Source organism: Toxotes jaculatrix, chromosome 4, assembly GCF_017976425.1.
Source record: "Toxotes jaculatrix isolate fToxJac2 chromosome 4, fToxJac2.pri, whole genome shotgun sequence".
In the NCBI taxonomy this organism is placed as follows: Eukaryota; Metazoa; Chordata; class Actinopteri; family Toxotidae; genus Toxotes; species Toxotes jaculatrix.
The window spans coordinates 123,354-142,893 of record NC_054397.1 but is presented as its reverse complement, the minus strand read 5'-3'; the positions used below and the strand labels follow the sequence as shown (position 1 = coordinate 142,893).

Below are 19,540 nucleotides of genomic sequence, written 5' to 3'. Positions count from 1 at the left end.
CTGATTTTCAGACAGAGTGAGACTTCCTGTCTGCAGCTGCTTCAGGACGCCTGTGGATCTCTGCCCAGTGATGACATCATCGTATGACCTCATCGCTCTTCAATGAAACTTTCCCTCAGTGTTTTTGTCTGAGCAGCTGAACGTTCTCCGTTCTCTGTTCTCTCTGTTCTCTGTTCTGTTCTCTCTCTCCGTTTTATCTGTTCTCTCTGTTCTCTGTTCTGTTTTCTCTCTCCGTTCTCTCCGTTCTCTCTGTTCTCTGTTCTGTTTTCTCTCTCCGTTCTCTCCGTTCTCTCTGTTCTCTGTTCTGTTTTCTCTCTCCGTTCTCTGTTCTCTCTGTTCTCTGTTGTTCTCTCTCTCCGTTTTATCTGTTCTCTCTGTTCTCTGTTCTGTTTTCTCTCTCCGTTCTCTGTTCTCTCTGTTCTCTGTTGTTCTCTCTCTCCGTTTTATCTGTTCTCTCTGTTCTCTGTTCTGTTTTCTCTCTCCGTTCTCTGTTCTCTCTGTTCTCTGTTGTTCTCTCTCTCCGTTTTATCTGTTCTCTCTGTTCTCTGTTCTGTTTTCTCTCTCCGTTCTCTCCGTTCTCTCTGTTCTCTGTTCTGTTTTCTCTCTCCGTTCTCTCCGTTCTCTCTGTTCTCTGTTCTGTTTTCTCTCTCCGTTCTCTGTTCTCTCTGTTCTCTGTTGTTCTCTCTCTCCGTTTTATCTGTTCTCTCTGTTCTCTGTTCTGTTTTCTCTCTCCGTTCTCTCCATTCTCTCTGTTCTCTGTTCTGTTTTCTCTCTCCGTTCTCTCCGTTCTCTCTGTTCTCTCTCTCTGTTCTCTCTGTTCTCTGGTTCTCACCATCTTCATCATGAGGAAGGTGCAGCCGTTCACCATCGGCACCAAACTGTCCGTCCACAGCCCCACACCTGACCTCCACCTGTGTAGACCCTCGGTGACCTCACAGCCAGCATCATCATCATCAGTGCAGGCGGAGGCTGAGCTGAGAGAAGAAGACACGGTGATGAAGAGCACCTGTGAACCCCTGTACGTCCTCGTCCTCCTCGTCCTCCTCACTTCCTGGTGTAGTTCAGTGTGTATTGTGTGTGTGTCTGTGTGTTGTAGCCCTCGACAGGAAGTGAACCTCGCTCTTGAAGTTTCTTTGTTTTACCAACGAGCTGATGCCATCCTGAGTGACCTCAGCAGGACTCTGAGCCAATCAGAGAACACCACACAGTGTCTGGTGAGTGACAGTGGACGTCCTCGTCCTCCAAAAGAGGAAACAGCAACTCTTCTCTGATGTCGGAATATTTTCTGTTTCAGAGCGAAACGTCTCGACACGATGATGACATCACTGCTGACATCACAGTGAGTCTGACTTTTGTATCATAGTGTGTGTGTGTGTGTGTGGAGCATTACTCAGAGCTCCAGTAAATCTTGTGTTTCTGATCTGCACTGGTTTAACTGGGGGCGAGCCAGGCTAGCTGTATTCCCCCTTTTGTAGTCTTTATGCTAAGCTAAGCTAAGCTAACCAGCTGCTGTAGCCCCCCAGTTTACATACAAACAGGCTGATGACTGTTTAATCTTCACCGACCTGCAGAGGGCGATATGCACCTTAACCATTTGAAGAAGTAATAGAAAGAAGGAAGGCAGAGACGCTTTCGTCTTCTGTCTTTGCTGCTGATCATTTGTTTTATTTGAGTTTTTAGCAGATTTTGTTTAAAAATATAAAAACAAAATATTGCACTTGATGAAAAGTAATAAAAAACAGCAGAAAATGTCCCTTCACATATATATTTATATACATCATACTTTTCTGTTGACATACACCAACAAACATGTTGTTGTTGTTGTTGACGACACTCTACAGCTAAAAGCTGCAGCTGTTGAAGTCTGAAGTCTTAAATGTTAGTTCGTCTAATTCTCGGCTCATCGACGCTTCAGCTCTCACATCTCTTTATTTTTCTTTGTTAGGTTTTCTGTGTGACCTCTGTCCTCTGTCCTCTGACATGTCCTGTGTACAGGTGTTGGACAGGTGTGCCCATCATCTGTCTGAGCTTCATCCAACGCTGACAGCCAGAGTCAGACTCAAACTGGAGGAGGTGAGAACCTGCTGGGCTCTGCTGCAGCGGCGACACAGGTGAACACAGCAGCTGTAACACTCTGCAAAGTTCCTTTCGCTTCATCACTACCTGAATCAAACTGAGCTGAATTCACATCGCTGCACAGGTAAATTCACATGTGTAATCAGAGCACAGGTAAACACTCCCTGAGCTCCCAGAATGCATCCTGACTGTGGCTCAGTGCGGCTGAACAGGAGTCAGATGCGTGTGCAGAGCTCATCGCAGCGAAAGTTGGCGACTTCGCAGAATCTAAAGTATAAAACATGTTCTGGTTGGTTTAACACTTTGTTAACTACATGATTCCACACGTGTTCCTTCATGTGTCGACGTGTTCAGGATGAATCTGACTCTGCAGCTGAGGAGAACGTTTCACACTTCACTGGTTCAACCACACAGACGTCTGCAGATCCAGCTAACCTCTCTCTCTCTGTTCAGTGTGAAGCTTTCACGTCCTCCAGAAGCCCTTTGTCCACAGTTTGGACATAGACAGAAAGAACCAGGACGAGAACCACCAGGCAGCAGCACATTGGACAAGGTCAGAGAACTGCTACAGAGGAAGAGAGAAGGAAAGAAGGAGGCAGAAACGAAGTGTGAAGAAGGGAAAGAAAAAGTAAAGTGGGAGAAAGGGTGGAACAGGAAAAGATTTTACATGAAGAGACAAAGTTTAATCAAAAAATAATAACGATGGTCCATGTTTCTGTCTGTTGCACCTTCAGCCTCCACCTTCAGAGTCCAGCCATCACACACTGACAGCAGCAACAGAAGAAGGAGAGAGCTCAGTGACTCTGTCTCACCGAGTCTCACCTGAAAGGTTTGATCAGCCTCAGCCCAGCAGCATCAGTGTCTTCCTGAATTTTGACCCTCAGACAGAGGGAAACCAGGGTCAGCTGACTCCACCTCCAACACACCTGGTCTGTACCTGTACCTGTCTTCATTTTTATTTAATGAAATAGTTTTTTTGAAGGTGAAGTCCATGTTCTACCTTAAAGCTATCTGTAAATCTTACAGGTGAACAGGTGTGTTCAGGTGACAGGTGAGAGCAGTGAGACTCATCACTCAGGTGATAAACCATCAATCAGCTCGTCCAGCACCACCTTCCTCCCACGAGTCAGCACCGTCGTCCTCCCTCCGTCACCCTCCCCCTGTTCGGTCTCCACACTGAACCTGCAGCTGCTGGAAACCAGGACGGGCCGTGGCCACGGACACACAGTGACCGCTGACGAGGACGAGGACCGAGAGAGGTCAGGTACCAGCCACAGACCCCCCCGACTTCCTGTTAACACGGAGCTGCTGTTGTACATCCAGAACAGTTCGGTTGTTACCATGGAAACAGAAAATACTGCATTAAGACCAAACATCACAGCAGGAGGTAACGTGACTCAGGTGCGTGGTGATGATGAGAAATTGTCCTCAGACAGTGAGGACGTCTCAGACTTCAGGTTTAAAGGAAACACCAACAGTTCTGTGATTCATGCTGAAACTCCAGAGCAAGTCCAGTGTGGCGATGTCTCACTGACCTCCAAAGATCCAGGGACCACAGAAGAAGATCAGGCAAAGCTTCCAGACCCTCTGTCAGAGCTGGTGGGGTTGGCGCTGAGTTTCGACCGTCCCACAGACAAGGACGTCGCAAACCTCAGGCCCAAAGAAGAAACCAGTAGCCCCATCACTCCAGTTACTGTCTCATCTAATCAACATCAAACTGGAGACCAGCAGCAACAGGCTGACCTCTCACCCAGAGCAACCAGAGACACCTTCACCGATGATTCTGTGACTAAAGACGGCTTTACACCAAAGGTTGACTCCTCCCATTACGATGAAGATGTCTCGCATTTCGAAGAGGAAGCCAGAAACCCTGTCCTGTGTGGTCCACAACCAAATCAAGACCGGAACCAACAAGTCAACTTTTCATGCAGTGCCATCAGAAAGACCATTACTAAGAATTTAGACACAGAGAAAGCTGGACATCACGTGAGACCATGGCCACATGTGTCCTCAGAGTCTTCCTCTGATCTGCATCTGGACGAGCGAGGGTCGGGACAGAGTTTGGATCCACCCACTGGTGGAAAGGACACCTCAGAAAGCACATCCAAAAAGGACACCAGCAGCTCTGGCAGTTCCGTCATCTTACCCAATCTGCACGTAGCTCAAGACGAGAACCGAGACAGCTCACCCAGGGACGTCAGAAAGGTCTCAGATCAGACTGAAGAATCTGAAGACCGGATGAAACCTCCAGGTGTAGTGCCTGAAGCTCCGTCCTCTCTGCTTCCACAGGAGCAATTTGACTTTGATGGTGACCTGTCAACCCCACAGCCATCGGGCAGGTTGGAGATCATTCAGGACCACCGCGGAGACAAAAACCACCTCATCGTGCACAAAGGTCCCTTCATCCAAAAGACTGACCTGCATTTGGCAGATCCTGAACCGGCCTACCATCAGCACCATTGTTTAAGTGTCCACACCAAGACATGTGACCTCAGAGGTCACATTTATCAGCCAGTCACAGACCATGTCCTCGTCCCCACACAGCCGTCAGGTTCCACGTCTCTGAATCCTGGTTTGAGGTGGTCTGGTCGGGTGGTGGACTGTCTCGCTGAAAGCTGCTGTATCTGTTCTCCTGTTTCAAAGTCCAGGCAGGAAGCAGAGTGCAATGAAAACACAGATCCTCTGAGTCCTGGTTGCTGGCTGTTTGATGAAGTGGACGAGGAGCTGGAGGACATATGGAAACAGACAGAACCCTGAAACCAAGTCATCTCAGAAGCAGGTCTGACTGTCTGACAGGATGTCCAAAGAAAATGTACCACATGTCCCTGCGTCCTCACACTCACAGACGTTAATGGGGTCTGTCCAAGTCCATGATTCATCTAATCCAGTCTCAAGAAGTTTTTTTCCTCTTCCAGAGTTTCTGCTCAGGATGTGAAGAAGTTGAGGAAAGAAATACGACTCTTCCTCCTCCTCCTCATTTTCACTAAGATATTTGTCCACAGATTCTTTAGGAGACAGCTGTCCTGAGATCAGATGTCAGCCTGAATAGAAATATATTAACATGTCAAACATTCAGAAGCCGAACATGTCCCAGATTCAACTGTTGCCAGTGATAAATCCGATTAAAGACGCTGAGATTGGACTGAAAGACGCAGCCTGATGCTCAGTGCTGGGTCCAGTCATATGTCACAACATCATGTAACATCACTGATACACAACCAGTGATACTGGATTTCACTGCATGTTGAAAACTGATCCTTTAATTATTGAAAAAAAAATAAAGAAAAATGTTTTTAATAAATCAAAGATAAACACAACAAACAAACAAACACCAGAGGAGGGAGAGAAGCCTTTTATAAAGGATGGATCTACAGATGGAAAGTTGTGAGCGTGCTCAGTAGCGAGTAGAGAAGCCTTGGATCTCCAGTTTGGAAATGTCTCGCTGGTTGGAGAAAACAGCTCGATCAATACGAGAGCTTGGACTGCCGACGCTCTTCAGCCAGTGTTTCCTGAAAAACATCAGAAGAAGAAAACAGGAAGTTTGTTTTTGGAGTTTTGGCTTCTTCTTCTTCTCAGTGTCAGATCTGAACACGATGTCCTTCAGTGTGACTTTTCATCGTCTCTGTCGTCCAGAAAAAACCCGATAAAGTCTCAAGTAATTAGTTAAATGAACTGGACGGAGGTAAACCAGTAACACAGAACCGCCACCAACTGGAAATGAGGCCATACGTTTGTGCAGCACGTCAGCAGAAACAGGAAGTGAGCTCAGACTTAATCAGTTAAATGTTCTGAGACTGAAAAATCAGAAAGTGACTCACATGTCATCGACTTTGTCCCGAGGTCCCTGGATCTGACCAATCACAGTGCCCTGTCTCGTGTTCTTCACCCAGCCGCTCAGACCCAGACTCCGGCCCTGGTCCTCCGTGTACTGACACACAGAGACAAGTAACTAAGTACTTTCTTTTGGGTCCTGGAGGACAGTTGTCCACTACATTTATCTCTTGTTTTAATCTTGTCAGTTTTTCTGTGCTTCCTGTTTTATTCTGAAAATCACCAGTTGTTTGTGTCTTGCTCTTGTGCGTTTCCACCTGTTTGATCACCTGACCTGCCCAGATTAATCTCACCTGCTCTGAATTAGTCTCAGTGTGTTTCAGATGCAGAGTGAAGCTCGTTTGCTGCAGTACTGTTCTCGATGAGGCGGAGAACACCTGTGTACGTTCACTAAAGTAGGATTTTACCTGTAATGAAGTATTTTTAGATTGTTGAATATCTGAGTACATCATGTGCATTGTCATCTTTATCATCACGAGTCATCATGAGCGTTAGTAGCAGTGGTGGCAAGAAATATTATTTGTAGTGTTAGAAAAATCCTCAGATGTTATTAATAGTATTAGCAGTAGAAGTACGAGGAGCAGTATCAGGAGTTAAAGTCGTCGTCCAGTAACCAGCGTCTCCTCTGAGACTCAGCGGTTGTCACGAGGCGTCAGATGTGGACTCAGTCCTTAAGTGTGGACTCTGAACAGTGCTGCATCTGCTTGGTTGACACGTCTTTTCAGTTTCAAAGTCCCTGTGGACTTGCAGGCTGGGTGGTGGGGCTGGGTGAGCTCCAGTTATTATGGTCTCACACTGTTCAGCCTTCCCCGGGAGCAGCAGTAGCAGTAGCTGTAGCTGTAGCAGTAGTAGCAGCAGTAGCAGTAGCTGTAGCTGTAGCTGTAGCAGTAGTAGCAGCAGTAGCAGTAGCTGTAGCTGTAGCAGTGCTAGCAGTAGTGAAAGTAACAGTAGTAGTGATATTAATAATGAAAGCAACAGCTAAAGCAGCCTTGGTGCTGCAGGTAACAGCAGTCGTGGCATTTCCTGACATGATCTGACTCACTGGTCAGAAATTGGTTTGATTTTATTTGTTTATATTTGAATGTTCAGGTGTAAACAGCTGATCACATTTGTTCATTCATTCATTCAGCGTTCATGGAGACGTGTGACTGTCAGCAGCAGAATTATACAACTGTGACTGTGTCATATTATTATTAGACTGATGTGAAGTGAGAGAAGTCTGAGGTGAGTCTCACCATTCTGAAGCAAACACCTGAAAACAGAACAAACCACAGTCATTCATTCATTAACATTACGCTCAGTGCACCTTCAGTCACTTGGACTTCTCACATGCACTGTAAATATTTTCTGCATATTTACTACGAACATCAGAGCAGGAGAGAAAAACATGAACACTGTCAAAGTACTGGAGCCAGTCTACACACAAACAGACCCACATTAATGTGTTGAAGTGTGAACATACACAGCGACTTACATGTGCCATGTAACATGTAACTTACCCTGCACATTCCCAAAAATCTCAAAATCCACTGAAACCAGTTTGTTCTCAGACATGACAACGTGAAAGAGACAAAATAAAAGCCCGGGCAGAAACATGTCACCTCCTTCAATCTAACTCTGAACTCAGCTGTGTTTATTTTTATGTCTGATATTTAAAACCTCTCTGACACCACTTTCGAAATAAGAGCAATTTCCTGTCATCTCTGTCAGAATAAAAGCATCACTGTTGATATGAAAAGAAAAAGAAAACTTTAATCAGCATAAGGATGATGATTTTATTTTGAAGGGAACTGATAATGTACTCATTTATTTTGATAGCATGGAAGACTTCCTGGTTTATGTTTTTCTGTGGAAGCTTTACTGTTCTGCTTCCTGTCACCTCAGCCACAGCGTCAAGTATCTGCGATGTTATCACACATTTTTGCTTCTGATGTTCTTTCAATCTTTAAATATGTTTCATGTTTGTGGGAACGCGAAGAACCATGACACCAGCATTTTACATGTCCTGTATTTATATGACAGATACCATAAGTTTTAAATGTCACAGGTCTCAGAGCGTCGGCCTTTAACAGATCAATATGATCTTCACTCTGAACATTTATGTTCCTGAGGATGTTTCCTGTGGCGTCGTCACCACGACTGCTCGACTCGATCAGCTTTAGCTTCTTCTTCAAAGAGACACTGAAACGTCTGAGAACTACAGCTACAACCTTCCTGAACAGAAATGTTTTCCAGTCAGACCAGTAGCAACCAGGTGTTTTCCCAGTTAGACCAGTGCTCTGAAGAGGAAGGAGAGAGCAGCTCCTAAAGCCAAACCCAGAGACAGAAAGAAAGCCATGATGGCTCCGGCTGTTTCAGCTTCATGAGGCAGAACGTTCCTGTGGAACCACAGACATGTCAAATTAATATTTTATCTCTTAATGTCGAGTTCATGACAAAACATTTCAGCTTAAATTTAATACGGATTAAAAAACGCTTTAGTTGCAGAGTAAAGTTCAGGAGGAGCTGAAAGAGGAGGAGGTTAATCTGGTGCCTCTTTGCCCTCCGGGGCTGAAACTACTGCCCTCGCTCGCCCACATGCTTTGCACACACCTGTTTGATGCAATAAATTCTAATGAAATGATTTGTCCAAATTCAGGATTCAGTTTTGTCTCATCTCGTCCTCTGACTCGTTTCCTCTTATTCACCTTTACTGTATCATATCAAAGTATCAATACTGTTATTAATATTTGCTGATTATGAAAATGACAAGATATCGATATGACTGAGTGAAGAATCTGCTCAGTGATCAGTGATTATTGATCCTGTCTGATCGGGTTCTTACTTTGGTCCGTAGCACATGCAGAGGCTGGCCAGGTATCCGTTACTGAAGGCGAAGATGATCATGAAGATGATGAAGAAGCCATCATGATGGAAGAAGACGGGCAGGTGGAGACGAGGCTGGACGTTACACAGCATGAAGAGAGGGATGAAAACCAGGCGACTCACGATGGACATGGGGAGTAAGACACTGTCCTTGTTTGGCTGAAACAGAGTCAATAACTCACCAATAATCAATATATCTGCTGTAGGTCCTCCAGCTGGGTGGAGACAGACGAAAGACGGTATGAACCGGCAGAGAGGATGTGTTGGTGCGGTCAGAATCTCTGAGGATTTCTGTGGGATGTTTGAGGAATTACTCACCCACATACAGATGGCTGTTAAGCTCCGCCCACCCCAGTCACACAGGTTAAAGAGCAGGAAGCAGCTGACCGGGACGAAGTAGAGGTCTGTACAACACACACAACAGAAAAGTGCGACATGAAACCCGACACGTGTGACATCAGTCAGTGGGTTTAAACAGCAACAGGTCGAACTGCAGCGTGTTACTGACTGACCCCAGGAGCCTCCATCACGGAGCGAGGATTTGGTGTCGGCGGTGATGGCGGGAAATGTGCCAATGGTGACGGTGAAGGTGAAACAGACAGAAAGAGCCAACAGCCAGATCTGAAAGTCAAAGATCAGCAGGCAGGAAGAGGTCAAAGGTCAATGGATTATTTCCTGGTTTGGCTTCTTTCCTCAGCACCGATCAATACTGAACTGAAGCTGATTGTTTGAAAACCTGATACAACAAATCATGTTTTAAATATTTGGTAGAAAACTGATTCTTGTGACCTCTGACCTTCTTAAATATCTTCATCATGGAGACGTTCTGTCGTCTGGTCTGAGCAGCTTCTGCTTGACTCTCTGAAGGAGAAGAAGAATTGTTAAAGTTCCAGGTCCTGGTACAGGTCCAGGTCCAGGTCCTGGTCCATGCTGGTGGTTCCTCCTCTGATGCAGAGGTCTGACACACTCAGAACCTGAAACCCTGGACGAGACCACGGGACTTTACCAGCTCCACTAACTGTATAAACCCAACTCTGCCTGAACACATTTACTCTGAACTGGAATCATCCACAGCACATCAGCTCAGCATGCAGCTGTTTCCACTGGGCGCTGTGACCTCAGTGAACGTGTACAGAGACCGGTGCAGATTCAGAAGGAAGCAGAGCTTTAATGCAGCAGCTGTTCGAGTTCGTTTTGTACCTGAACTCATCAGATTGATGGAGTTGTCCTCGTCTGGCCTCTGTTTCTTGTGTCTGTCCTGATAAAACTGGAAAAACTCCTGGAAACATGAAACATGATTCACACAGTCCCAAACAAGGGAGCATGACGACAAGGAGGCAGCACAGCTACTGATGAATCACATGACTGATGTCACAGATGTCATTGGGCCAATCGCAGATGTAAAAATAATCAGAACTCAATGGTGTGTGTCAGGTGTGTATGACGTAAACGTGTGAGTTACCAGTTTAGGCAGCAGGACGTAGGAGAGGACGGACAGAAGAATGACAACACAGGCTGTGATGAAGTAACCGAACGCTGCATTGTTTAGCTCGGATCCACCTGCAGGAGCAGAAAATAATGTACATGAACAACACAACATCACAACATCAGAGGAGATACAGGCGAGTTATTGAGTAATTATTGGTTAGTTATTGATCAGACTTGCGATGGCGCAGATCATGGCAAAGGCAGCAAAGGTTCCAGCGAGTCCCTGACCGCTCATAATGGGAGTCGTATAAGAAGCTGGCAGCAAACCGGCCATCCCAAACAGACTGCCCTGCAGCACAGCCCCAAAGGCTGTAAACAAACAAACAAACAAACAATGAGATCAAGAAACAGACTGCCCTGCAGCACCGCCCCGAAGGCTGCAAACAAACAAACAAACAAACTCACAGTTGATGATGACAATCGTCACCATGGTAATGGAGAAGAAGGGCAGCGGCTCCATGGGAACTTTGACGAGGACAGCTGTGACGAGGAAGACGAGCATGATGATGAGCAGACTGCCCATCACACGCAGACGCTGGGAAATACTGAGAGAGAGAGAAGAGGAGAACGAGTGATCAGCTGTTTACTGAACGAGGATTCACTCCTGACCACACGCCTCCGAAAACAACGCACAGAGAATAAAGCTTACTCTTCTTCTACCCCTTTAATTACAGTCATCACAAAAAAACTCTTTAAATTTTACAACCAAAACTAAAAATGAGGATCAGAGACGCCAAAAAGTCCAGAACCCCCTGCAGAACCTCTAGAACCCGATTAAACAGCTGGCCTGGCTTTTTCTGAACATCTGGACTCCAGCGGTGCGGCGTTGCACTCACAGTGTGTGCAGGAAGGAGTTGAGGCAGGTGCAGAGCAGCAGCGGCAGCATGGCGCAGAGCGTCATCACGTTGTTGAACTTGGCCTCCAGAACACCGCGATATTCACCCGCTGCCTCTGTCTGATTGGCTGAAGAATCGACCAATGAGGGGTCCTTCAGACGACTGGTGAAGTACTGCAGACACAGAGCAGGAGGAGGAGAGCTGAGGAGGCTTCAGGTGCGTTATGAATCATTTTCTGTTTTCAGTCCGTCTCTAAATGCGTCCTCCTCCTTTCTGAGGCTCCGAGCTCGTTGGTTCCTACTGAATCTGAAAACTCTTCAAAAACACATGGATCCATTTTTTAAAGAGTCTCAGTAATGTGTGTGTGTGAGTCTGTGTGAGTCTGTTTGTGTGTGTGTGTGTGAGTCTGTGTGAGTCTGTGTGTGTGTGTGTGTGAGTGAGTCTGTGTGAGTCTGTGTGTGTGTGTGTGTGTGTGTGTGAGTCTGTGTGAGTCTGTTTGTGTGTTTGTGTGAGTCTGTGTGAGTCTGTGTGTGTGTGTGTGTGTGTGAGTGAGTCTGTGTGAGTCTGTGTGTGTGTGTGTGTGTGTGTGAGTGAGTCTGTGTGAGTCTGTGTGTGTGTGTGTGTGTGAACTCTCAGATTCATTCCTCTTTAATAAACAGAACCTGAAATTATTTCCTGACATTTTGCCAAAAATAATAAATAAATAAAGAACGTTGATAAGAATGATTGATGTTTACAGATAATTTAACTTTTTAACTTAAAAATGTAATTTTTTTTAAACAGTGTGAGAGTGATGTTTAAATCTTTTGTCTTCCAAAATAAAAGCTGTTGACATGGTGTGTGGATGGAAACAGACAGGAAGTGATGTCATACCATGGTAGCAGTCATGAAGAAGTTCCATGGCAGTAGCGTCCCCAAACCAAGCAGGAAGAAGATCAGCCACACACCAAAAAACCTTTCAAAATAAAATGTTAACATTCAGCTGTGAAACAGAAATCTTCTGTTGTTTTGTGTTTACTGTGAGAATCTGTTTATCTAAACGTTTCATCATCATCATCATCATCATCACTCAGTTTGACTGTTACACTTCATAGAAACTGATAATCAAACATTTAACAGCCTCATTTATCAATCAATCAATCAATCAGACTTTATCACACTTTGTTTGTGTAGCACTTTTCATGCACACACATTGGAACACAAACTGCAGGTGATGATGTGCAGCAGTGTCTCTGCAGTGACTCGAGACAGAAATGTTTCCAAGTTCTTCAGATGATAAAAAGCATTTGATTCATGTGAAGCTGAGACCTGAGCCTGAGCGGACTCTGAGGTCTTACACCTGTTTACAGGTTCAGTGTCAGAGTTCAAAGTTTCACACTGAGTTTCTCTCTCAGCTTCATCACCAGTGACTGACATTTCAGTTTTGTCCTGACGGAGCTGTAGAAAATCCACTGCCATTTGAAACTTTATTTCTACAATACATTTCAAGGGTCTCAGTTTGTCTGGACTCCTGAGCATTTGTGGACGTGCTAACGTGGTGGTAACGTGTTGTGTCACTTCCTGTTGCTGCTTCTGCACTGTGGTGTTACGAGTGTTATCCTAGCTTATTAATCAACTCTAAGTTTGCCGTGTTCTGTGGTCAATCTCTGAATTCCTGTACACGCATATTGCTTTAATTAAACATCTGTGGTGCATGTGTCCCTCGGGATTTAACACTACACTCTAATCACTCTATCTCTGGTCCACGGTGCACGGTGTGTGAGATGTTTAGTTACTCCTCTGCCTCCTTTAGCGATAATGGTATGTGTAATAAATGTAGCATTTTTGTAGCATTGGAGGCGAGACTTAGGGAAATAGAGGCTCGGCTCCGCACCATAGATAATCGCCCCGTAGCAGTGCTAGCTAGTCAGTCCCCTGTAGCTGATGCGGACCAGCCTCGATTAGCTACAGCTAGCCGTCCTACATTAGCTCCTGTCAGCCGTTCCCTGGCAGCTCCCGAGCAGCCGGGAAGCCAGGGCGGCTGGGTGGCAGTCCGAAGGAAGCATAGCCGGAAACAACGGCCCGTGGTTCACCATCAACAGCTTCATGTTTCAAACAGATTTTCCCCAATCAGCGACACACCCGCTGAGGAAAAAATTTAGCATTAATTTAGCCTCCAGTACGACTGTGAGGAACCTTGGAGTTATTTTTGATCAGGATTTGTCCTTTAACTCACATATAAAACAAGTCTCTAGGACCGCCTTCTTTCACCTGCGCAATATCAGTAAGATTAGGAACATTCTGTCGCAGAGTGATGCTGAAAAATTAGTCCATGCTTTTGTTACTTCTAGGCTGGACTACTGTAATTCCCTATTATCAGGATGTCCAGTTAACTATCTAAAAAGCATCCAGCTGATCCAAAATGCTGCAGCGAGAGTACTGACTGGAATTAGCAACAGAGATCATATTACTCCTGTACTAACTTCTCTCCATTGGCTTCCTGTAAAATCCAGAATTGATTTTAAAGTCCTTCTCCTTACATATAAGGCCCTCAATGGCCAGGCTCCTTCATATCTCAAAGAGCTGATAGAACCATATCATCCTAACAGATTGCTTCGTTCCCAGAATGCAGGTTTGCTTATGGTTCCCAAAATCTCTAAAAGTAGAATGGGAGGCCGAGCCTTTAGCTATCAGGCCCCTCTCCTATGGAACCAACTGCCAGTTTGGGTTCAGGTAGCAGACACCCTCTCTAATTTTAAAACTAAGCTTAAAACCTTCTTGTTTGATAAAGCTTATAATTAGTTGTAGTTACAGTCCTAGTTATTTATTAAACTTTTAGTTAGTCACAATTATCTCTATAGACACTGTTACAGTTAAGGATATAGCCCTTAGTAGGGCTGGCTCAGGCAACTGAATCATCCCCTAGTTATGCTGCTATAGGCCTAGGCTGCTGGGGGACATCCCATGATTTACTGCGCACTTCTTCTTCTTTCCCTTTCTCTCCTCAGACCCACTCTCAAATTTATTAGCCTTTATTACATGTCATTAACTCTGTGTCCTCTCTGTCCCGTAGTCCTGTGTTTGTTTCTCTCTGGTCTCTCTTTCTCTGTACCTTACTGCAGGTACCTCTGGCTCCGGAGCTGCATGTCCTATGGTCCTGGCTCCACCCACCTGCTGCTGTCTATTGTTTACAATGATCTATTTCTAACATGTTTAATGTTCCGTTCTGCTACAGATAAATATTTGATTAATATTCTTTGCAAACTGTAATGTAAATAATTACCAGTCATGACAGCTTTTTGCCTCCGTGCTCTGTTTCATAATTCTAATCTGCTGAGCACACATTATCCAATAACTGTTCACTAACTGTAATGTAAATACTGACCCACATTGTCTGTATTATGCTGCATGTCTTTCTCCCCCTCTCCTCCATTCCTAGCTGTCCTATCTTCCTCCTTTTCCTCCTTTCACCCAGCCCGGCCATCGGCAGGAGGGTCCCCCATCTGAGCCAGGTTCTGCTCAAGGTTTCTTCCTGTTAAAAGGGAGTTTTCCTTGCCACTGTCGCCTTAAGTGCTTGCCCTGGGGTCAGGCTCTGGGTCTCTGTAAAGCGCTTTGAGACAATTTTGATTGTGGAAGGAGCTGTATGAATAAAATTGAATTGAATTGAATTGAATTTAAAAAGATGTTAAAACTTTAACTGGCAACTAAAAACCTCAAAGAATATCTGAACACATCTGTACTGTCCTGACGTTCTGATTATTGATCGTTCATTGATGATGAGCAGATCCACAGAGTGTTTGAACTTTGGTCAAAATATTTAATAAATAATCCTACTTGTCTTTTGGAGCGCTGATAGCCATTCTTCTATGATCCACCTGATGGACTGATGAACTGATGAACTGAGGCCCTGTGAGACACACAGAGACTTTAAAGCAGGTCAGTGTAACAGAATTATTTTCATTTGAAAATAATAAAAATCATTCAATCATATTAAACTGATCAGAACAATTAAAAACAATAAAATGAAGAGGTGTTTCATCCTGAGTTACTTGGTTGTCATAGTAACAGAATTGTGACTACTTCTGCTATTCTACTACTACGACCAGAACTATCAGACCACAGATATCAAGCCTGGATTATCAGTTATTAACATGAAAATCAACAAAAGAAGTTTTGAAACTGTTCTAAGCAGAAATTAAATCTTCAAAATAAGAGAAATCAGAAATAATTTTATTTCAGATAAACAAAAAGTTCACGTCAGATGGTGCTTTGACCACAGCGACCTGCCGTCAGGTAAACACGATGCTTTAACCACAACTAAACCTTGGAACTAACCCCTAACCCTCTGGAAACATGAAGCCATGTTCATTCAGACTGTGGTGAGTTTCAGGTTTGTGTTGTCATGTGTCGGCCCACGTGGAGGAAGTGAAATTCAGAAGCTGTCCGGTTTCTTATGTCTGTGTTTTCATTTAATTTTAAAAGCAGCTTAACTCAGATTGATTCAAATAAACAATTTGTTCTCAGACTAATCATCATAAAACTGAAGTATACAATATTAAAACACAAAAGACCTAAATATGTATCAGTGACTTAAATAAAAAGAGAAAACTCAAAAAAAGAACTTTTCAAATAAAGAAAGCTGCTTCAGGTTTTTACCTTCAGGGTCTCTGTGTGACGACAGTAGGTTTGTCCTGCTCAATCACTTCTTCCTGCTGCTGAAGTCTCAACATTCAAGTGTGAAATCAGCTGTTATATGTTGAAGTGTCTCAGTTTGTTGAACATTCTGTCAGACGCAGCTTTGTCTTCAGGTTTTTGATGATTCTTCACTTTTCCGTCTTCAGCCTGTTGTGAAATCTTCCTTCCTCTGTCACGTTTTTGAAAAAGCTGAGCTCTGTCACAGATCTTCATTTGTCTGGCACTCTCAGCAGAATCAGATCTTCAGCATGCAGTAACCCTCGACCTTTGACCTGTGATATCAGTGAGTTCAGTGGACTTTGTTTGTGTGTAAATGTCGACAAAGTGATAACAGGCCAGAGTAACACCACATCCGAGTTACAGAGAATAAAGTGAACTGATTTAGTTTTATGTTGAGTGAAGCAGTTCACAGTAATTTGACCTGATGTTTAATTCTCAGACAAGCTTTTAAATGTTTGTTTGTGCAGAGTCAATAGATTCACTTCAAAGAATCAACAGTCAAACATGATGTTTATTTCTGTATGTTTAAGGTCTGAGAAACCTCAGGGTGAGAAACAGAAGAGAGATCCCTCACCCAGGATGGGCAGACATCACTCTGACATCACTCTGACATATTGTCATCTGTTACATCTTTTATTTGCTACTCCAGACAAAATGTGAAAAATAGTTTAGTAAGGCTTCAAAGTATGAAGAAAATTAATGCTTCAAACACTTTAAAAACACCTGACCTCAAAGTGCTACTACAGATTGCTGCCAAACTGAATTTCATTGTAACTTGTGAGCAATGAAAATAAAGTTCTTCTTAAAATGTCATAAAAAACATCATACTATGGTGAGGATTGAAAATATGAAAAAAAGGGTAATGGTATAGTTAGACTGTTTTTTTTAATACAATTTTGAGGTCTCACAAAAAAATCACTTTTTTTGGTCATATTTTCATGCCTTAGTATACTATGACACTTTTCATGACATTTTGAGGTCTTACTAAAAATACACTTTTATTGTCATATTTTGACGCCATACGTCCATATGATGTGTTTTATGACATTTTGAGGTTTTAATAAAAAAATCACTTTTTTAGTCATATTGTCACATCTTAGTATACTATGATGTGTTTTATGACATTTTGAGGTCTAGGGTTAGGGATATTATGACAATCTCAGTGACTCCCCCTGCCTCATCCGACGACTGGACAGACTGCACAGACGAGGCCATTCTGAAAAATTTGTGGGTACCCCGAGTCCAATGGTACCACACTTAAGTCTCTAGGACTTAGGGTTCCAGAGTTATGAGCATTTGAAGTTCCCCCATATAAGTGAGTTGGGAGAGTGAAAATTTTCCAAAGTGTGAGATGCCAAAAGTGTTCCCCCAGAAAGTGTTTAGGAGCACGTTTCAGAGCCCTGGGAGTGGTTTGGACCCCCCTTTTTGTGGTACTTTTTGTCAAACTGAAGTTGGTGTTTAGGGTTGTTGAGTGTACAGGGCTTAGAGTTTTAACCATTTTGAGGCCGTTCTAAAAAATGACTTTTTTGGCCAATTTTGACGCCTTACTATACTATGACCATTTTTATGATATTTTGAGGCCAAAGAAAAACTTGACTTTTTTTGGCCAATTTTGAAGCCTTACTATACTATGACCATTTTTATGACATTTTCAGGCCCAAAAAAAATTAGACTTTTTTTGGCCAATTTTGATGCCTTACTATACTATGACCATTTTTATGACATTTTGAGGCCCAAAAAATTTTTGACTTTTTTTGGTCAATTTTGACGCCTTACTATACTATGACCATTTTTATGACATTTTGAGGCCAAAAAAATGTTTTATTTTTTTTGGTCAATTTTGACGCCTTACTATACTATGACCATTTTTATGACATTTTGAGGATGTGACATTTTTCACCGATTGTCAGGGGAGAAAGATAGAGACATGCAACCTTGTCCTACACCCCCATTTGTGTGTACCCCGAGTCCAACGGTACCACCCTTGAGTCTTTAGCACATAGGGTTCTGGAGTTATGAGCATTCGAAGTTCCCCCATAAAAGTGAGTTGGGAGAGTGAAAATTTTCCAAAGTGTGAGATGCCAAAAGTGTTCCCCCAGAAAGTGTTTAGGAGCACGTTTCAGAGCCCTGGGAGTGGTTTGGACCCCCCTTTTTGTGGTACTTTTTGTCAGACTGAAGTTGGTGTTAAGGGTTGTTGAGTGTACAGGGCCTAAGTGTGAGAGGCCAAAAATGTTCCCCCAGAAAGTGTTTAGGAGCATGTTTCAGAGCCCTGGGAGTGGTTTGGACCCCCCTTTTTGTGGTACTTTTTGTCAAACTGAAGTTGGTGTTTAGGGTTGTTGAGTGTACAGGGCCTAAGTGTAAGAGGCCAAAAGTGTTCCCCCAGAAAGTGTTTAGGAGCACGTTTCAGGGCCTTAGGAGTGGTTTGGACCCCACTTTTTGTGGTACTTTTTTGTCAAACTGAAGGTGTTAAGGGTTGTTGAGTGTACAGGGCTTAGAGTTTTAACCATTTTGAGGCCGTTCTAAAAAATGACTTTTTTTGGCCAATTTTGACGCCTTACTATACTATGACCATTTTTATGACATTTTGAGGCCAAAGAAAAACTTGACTTTTTTTGGCCAATTTTGATGCCTTACTATACTATGACCATTTTTATGACATTTTGAGGCCCAAAAAAAATTAGACTTTTTTTGGCTGATTTTGACGCCTTACTATACTATGACCATTTTTATGACATTTTGAGGCCCAAAAAATTTTTGACTTTTTTTGGATGATTTTTAGGCCTTACTATACTATGACCATTTTTATGACATTTTGAGGCCAAAAAAAAATTTAATTTTTTTTGGTCAATTTTGACGTCTTACTATACTATGACAATTTTTTATGACATTTTGAGGCCAAAAAAAAAAGTGAATTTTTTTGGCCAATTTTGACGCCTTACTATACTATGACCATTTTTATGACATTTTGAGGATGTGACATTTTTCACCGATTGTCAGGGGAGAAAGATAGAGACATGCAACCTTGTCCTACACCCCCATTTGTGTGTACCCCGAGTCCAACGGTACCACCCTTGAGTCTTTAGCACATAGGGTTCTGGAGTTATGAGCATTCGAAGTTCCCCCATAAAAGTGAGTTGGGAGAGTGAAAATTTGGGGTTTTAACAAGGGTCAGTTTTGACCGATCCTCAGGGAGCAAGATAGAGACATGAGACCTTGCCCTACCACCCCATTTGTGGGTACCCCGAGTCCAATGGTACCACCCTTAAATCTCTAGGACTTAGGGTTCCAGAGTTATGAGCATTTGAAGTTCCCCCATATAAGTGAGTTGGGAGAGTGAAAATTTTCCAAAGTGTGAGATGCCAAAAGTGTTCCCCCAGAAAGTGTTTAGGAGCACGTTTCAGAGCCCTGGGAGTGGTTTGGACCCCCCTTTTTGTGGTACTTTTTGTCAGACTGAAGTTGGTGTTAAGGGTTGTTGAGTGTACAGGGCCTAAGTGTGAGAGGCCAAAAATGTTCCCCCAGAAAGTGTTTAGGAGCACGTTTCAGAGCCCTGGGAGTGGTTTGGACCCCCCTTTTTGTGGTACTTTTTGTCAAACTGAAGTTGGTGTTTAGGGTTGTTAAGTGTACAGGGCCTAAGTGTAAGAGGCCAAAAGTGTTCCCCCAGACAGTATTTAGGAGCACGTTTCAGGGCCTTAGGAGTGGTTTGGACCCCCCTTTTTGTGGTACTTTTTGTCAAACTGAAGTTTGTGTTTAGGGTTGTTGAGTGTAAAGGG

At 43.6% G+C, this 19,540-nt stretch overlaps 3 protein-coding genes across 6 annotated transcripts; 1 reads left to right on the top strand and 2 right to left on the bottom strand.

Moving 5' to 3' along the window:
- The first annotated feature begins 775 nt into the window (after positions 1-775).
- LOC121180534 lies at positions 776-5,373 on the top strand. Of its 3 annotated transcripts, XM_041036026.1 has the most exons (7): positions 776-1,018; positions 1,097-1,214; positions 1,295-1,339; positions 1,996-2,111; positions 2,530-2,704; positions 2,811-3,005; positions 3,103-5,373. In XM_041036026.1, the coding sequence occupies exons 1-7, from the start codon at positions 843-845 to the stop codon at positions 4,831-4,833; spliced, it is 2,556 nt and encodes an 851-aa protein (XP_040891960.1). In that variant the 5' UTR covers positions 776-842; the 3' UTR covers positions 4,834-5,373. The 3 variants fall into 3 exon arrangements, with proteins under 3 accessions (XP_040891960.1, XP_040891959.1, XP_040891958.1); XM_041036025.1 differs by having other exon boundaries at positions 776-1,214; positions 2,530-2,629; XM_041036024.1 differs by having other exon boundaries at positions 776-1,214.
- Positions 5,374-5,411: 38 nt separating this feature from the next.
- Positions 5,412-7,549, bottom strand: LOC121180536 (acylphosphatase-2-like). Of its 2 annotated transcripts, XM_041036028.1 has the most exons (4): positions 7,407-7,517; positions 7,143-7,159; positions 5,895-6,004; positions 5,412-5,585 (listed from the first exon to the last, which is right to left on the bottom strand). In XM_041036028.1, exons 1-4 carry the CDS (start codon positions 7,501-7,503, stop codon positions 5,471-5,473), a joined length of 339 nt encoding a protein of 112 aa, XP_040891962.1. In that variant the 5' UTR covers positions 7,504-7,517; the 3' UTR covers positions 5,412-5,470. The 2 variants fall into 2 exon arrangements, with proteins under 2 accessions (XP_040891962.1, XP_040891963.1); XM_041036029.1 differs by lacking the exon at positions 7,143-7,159 and having other exon boundaries at positions 7,407-7,549.
- Positions 7,550-8,146: 597 nt separating this feature from the next.
- LOC121180535 (equilibrative nucleoside transporter 1-like) lies at positions 8,147-16,005 on the bottom strand. The gene is made up of 13 exons (XM_041036027.1): positions 15,732-16,005; positions 14,910-14,982; positions 11,970-12,051; positions 11,097-11,269; positions 10,666-10,805; positions 10,435-10,569; positions 10,235-10,332; positions 9,973-10,051; positions 9,569-9,633; positions 9,285-9,393; positions 9,091-9,176; positions 8,732-8,931; positions 8,147-8,285 (listed from the first exon to the last, which is right to left on the bottom strand). The coding sequence occupies exons 2-13, from the start codon at positions 14,933-14,935 to the stop codon at positions 8,174-8,176; spliced, it is 1,305 nt and encodes a 434-aa protein (XP_040891961.1). The 5' UTR covers positions 14,936-14,982; positions 15,732-16,005; the 3' UTR covers positions 8,147-8,173.
- Positions 16,006-19,540: the final 3,535 nt, after the last annotated feature.

Coding starts and splice junctions, on each gene's coding strand:
- LOC121180534 (XM_041036024.1), top strand. CDS start 843: ATGAGGAAGGTGCAGCCGTTCACCATCGGCACCAAACTGTCCGTCCAC. Junction 2,112..2,529: donor CTGCTGCAGCGGCGACACAG/GTGAACACAGCA, acceptor CTCTCTGTTCAG/TGTGAAGCTTTCACGTCCTC. Junction 2,705..2,810: donor GTGAAGAAGGGAAAGAAAAA/GTAAAGTGGGAG, acceptor TTGCACCTTCAG/CCTCCACCTTCAGAGTCCAG.
- LOC121180536 (XM_041036028.1), bottom strand. CDS start 7,503: ATGTTTCTGCCCGGGCTTTTATTTTGTCTCTTTCACGTTGTCATGTCT. Junction 5,586..5,894: donor CGGGACAAAGTCGATGACAT/GTGAGTCACTTT, acceptor GATGTTTTTCAG/GAAACACTGGCTGAAGAGCG.
- LOC121180535 (XM_041036027.1), bottom strand. CDS start 14,935: ATGGCTATCAGCGCTCCAAAAGACAA. Junction 12,052..14,909: donor ATCAGCGCTCCAAAAGACAA/GTAGGATTATTT, acceptor TTATTTTGAAAG/GTTTTTTGGTGTGTGGCTGA. Junction 9,394..9,568: donor TGATGAAGATATTTAAGAAG/GTCAGAGGTCAC, acceptor TTTGACTTTCAG/ATCTGGCTGTTGGCTCTTTC.